The 2407-nt window shown below is 46.1% G+C and overlaps 1 protein-coding gene across 1 annotated transcript in view; it reads right to left on the bottom strand.

Annotated features, from left to right (window-relative positions):
- LOC119429172 (ubiquitin-protein ligase E3A) overlaps window positions 1–2407 on the bottom strand; it is a gene marked incomplete at its 5' end in the record, with an annotated part of 31512 nt that overhangs the window by 4508 nt on the left and 24597 nt on the right. The window contains 2 exon segments of the mRNA XM_037696852.1: window positions 1894–1967; window positions 2036–2191. Coding sequence (XP_037552780.1) covers window positions 1894–1967; window positions 2036–2191 — 230 coding nt within the window.

Genomic DNA, 2407 nt, shown 5'->3' with positions numbered 1-2407 from the left:
CAGACTGTCATACAACAACAGAGTGTCATACAACAACAGAGTGTCATACAACAACAGACTGTCATACAACAACAGTGTCTTCAGTCAGAGGCTTCTTCAGATCTGCTGTAGGACAAGAGATCCTTCCTGCCCACAGCATCAGCATCTAGAACAACTCTAATGAAACCAGGATGATGAGTTACAACATTTAATTTACCTCTGGGATTAATAAAATATTTTTGAATTGAATTGATCATGCACAGATGTTGCTCAAAGCTTCATCAGGCAAACAAGAAGCCAGATGTGAACATCCAGAACCACTGCCATCTTCTCTGGACCAGAGCTCATTTCAAATGGACTCAAGTCCAGAACTGTTCTGAGGTCTAGTGGAATAAACATTTTATTCGTTTTGTAAACCAGGGACTCCACGGCTGACCCAGATCAGGAGCGGTCACTGCTGTGCAGTCTGCTCTGACAGAACTGTTTCAGTTCCGTGTAAACAACAAAAGGTCGTGGTCCACTGGTCCAGGAGCGGTCCAGAAACTAACTGGTTGTTCACCAGTAACTGTTTGATTAATGTCCAGTGAGCGGGCACAGGAGCAGGTCTGATGGAAACCACGGCCTCAGCTCCAGAGCTGGAGGATCAGCTCAGAACCTGGACTGGGACTTTACACAGCCTCTCAGATGATTCTGGGTGTACTAATGCAGGCCACGATCTGCCACAAAACATTTTGTCCATTAAAAACTACCATTTAAACAAAAAGTAAAAAACAAACGTCAAGGTTTATTGTTTACAGACAAGACCCTTAAAGAGTCAAAACGTTCCAAATTGATTTATTTTTGATATTTTTATTTCTGGCTGTGAGAGACCTGAAGGACTCACCAGTTCATTGTGGACATGCCTTTCATAGAGTATGTTTAATGTCACAAAGGTCGAAACATGAGGCCATGTTTCACATCTGGACCCGGAACAACTTCATACACACACACCAGACTCAAATTTACCTGCTGCCAGATAACATTTATTTATTTATAATGTCCATCCATCCATCATCCATCCATCCATCCTCCATCCATCCAGCCTCTTCCTCTTGTTCTGGACTAAGGTCTGGGAGCAGCATCTTGAGCAGGGAGGTCCAGACATCTCTTTCCACAGCCACCTCGTCCAGCTCTTCTGGGAGGACTCCAAGGTGTCCCCAGGACAACTGAGAGACATAGTGTCTTCAGTGTGTCCTGATCTTCCCCAGGGTCTCCCCCCAGTCAGACGTTCCAACTGTCTCCTCTGGATGTGGAGGAGCAGTGGCTCTCCTCCGAGTCTCTCCTGATAACTGAACTTCTCACCCTGTCTCTAAGGGAGAGCCCAGCTCCTGCAGATGAAACTCATTTCAACCTCCTGGATCCACGATCTCATTCTTTCAGTCTCTACCAGAGTTCATGACCAGAGGTGAGGGGAGGAACATAGACCGACCAGTAAACGGACAGCGTTGTCTTACAGCTCACCTCTCTCTTCACCACAACAGACCAGTACACAGTCCACAATACTGCAGATGCTGCACCAATCTGTCTGTCAGTCTCACGCTCCATTCTTCTCTCACTCGTGAACAAAACTTTGAGATACTCGAACTCCTCCACTTGAAGCAGAACCTCGACCTGAAGAGAACAATCCACTCTTTTCCACCTGACTTTAAAATGTTTCCATTAGTTATATTGTAATAAACACAGGTGGATGTATTTATTTATATTTCATGCAGCATCCCATCGCTGGACAAAACAGTTTCCAGTGAGTAAGGACAAAGGTAGAAAGGCTGAAAGATCCAGAGCTACTTGGTGTTGGAGGATCGACTCAACTCCTCCATGTCTGTGGGTGTAAAGCAGACCTGTTCCTGTGGTTTCACTCATCCAACACAGACTTACTTGATGATTCGAGAGTCTTTGTTGTAGCCCCCGTCGTATTCTGTCGTCTCCTCCAGGGCATGGAAGTCCAGGTTCTGCAGAACGGACAGAGGGTTTAACCTCGACATTCACCATGACTGAGAACATCAGAGACGGATCTCACCCTGCTCCCACAGATCAGCAGCTCGATCTCCTCCGGTCTGAACAGGTACTTGAGAGGAGACTCGTTGGTGACCATGTGGAAACCCCGTCGGAACGCCTTGAACTGCTTCTCCACACTTTTGTTCAAAATGTATTCAGAATACTGCGTCACGAACTCCTGTGGAAACAGCAGCAGAAAGACCTTCACTTCATGTAAAGCACATCTGACCCCTCTACAGCCACATCTGACCCCTCTACAGCCACATCTTAACCTTATACAGCCACATCTGACCACTAAACATTAACATCTGACCCCTCTACAGCCACATCTGATCCCTCTACATTAACATCTGAACCCTCTACATTAACATATGACACCTCTACAGCCACATCT

Source organism: Nematolebias whitei, chromosome 24 (assembly GCF_014905685.2).
Source record: "Nematolebias whitei isolate Nwh7 chromosome 24, NemWhi1, whole genome shotgun sequence".
In the NCBI taxonomy this organism is placed as follows: domain Eukaryota; kingdom Metazoa; phylum Chordata; class Actinopteri; order Cyprinodontiformes; family Rivulidae; genus Nematolebias; species Nematolebias whitei.
The sequence above is the reverse complement of the archived record's forward strand: the minus strand, read 5'-3'. Positions and strand labels throughout refer to the sequence as shown.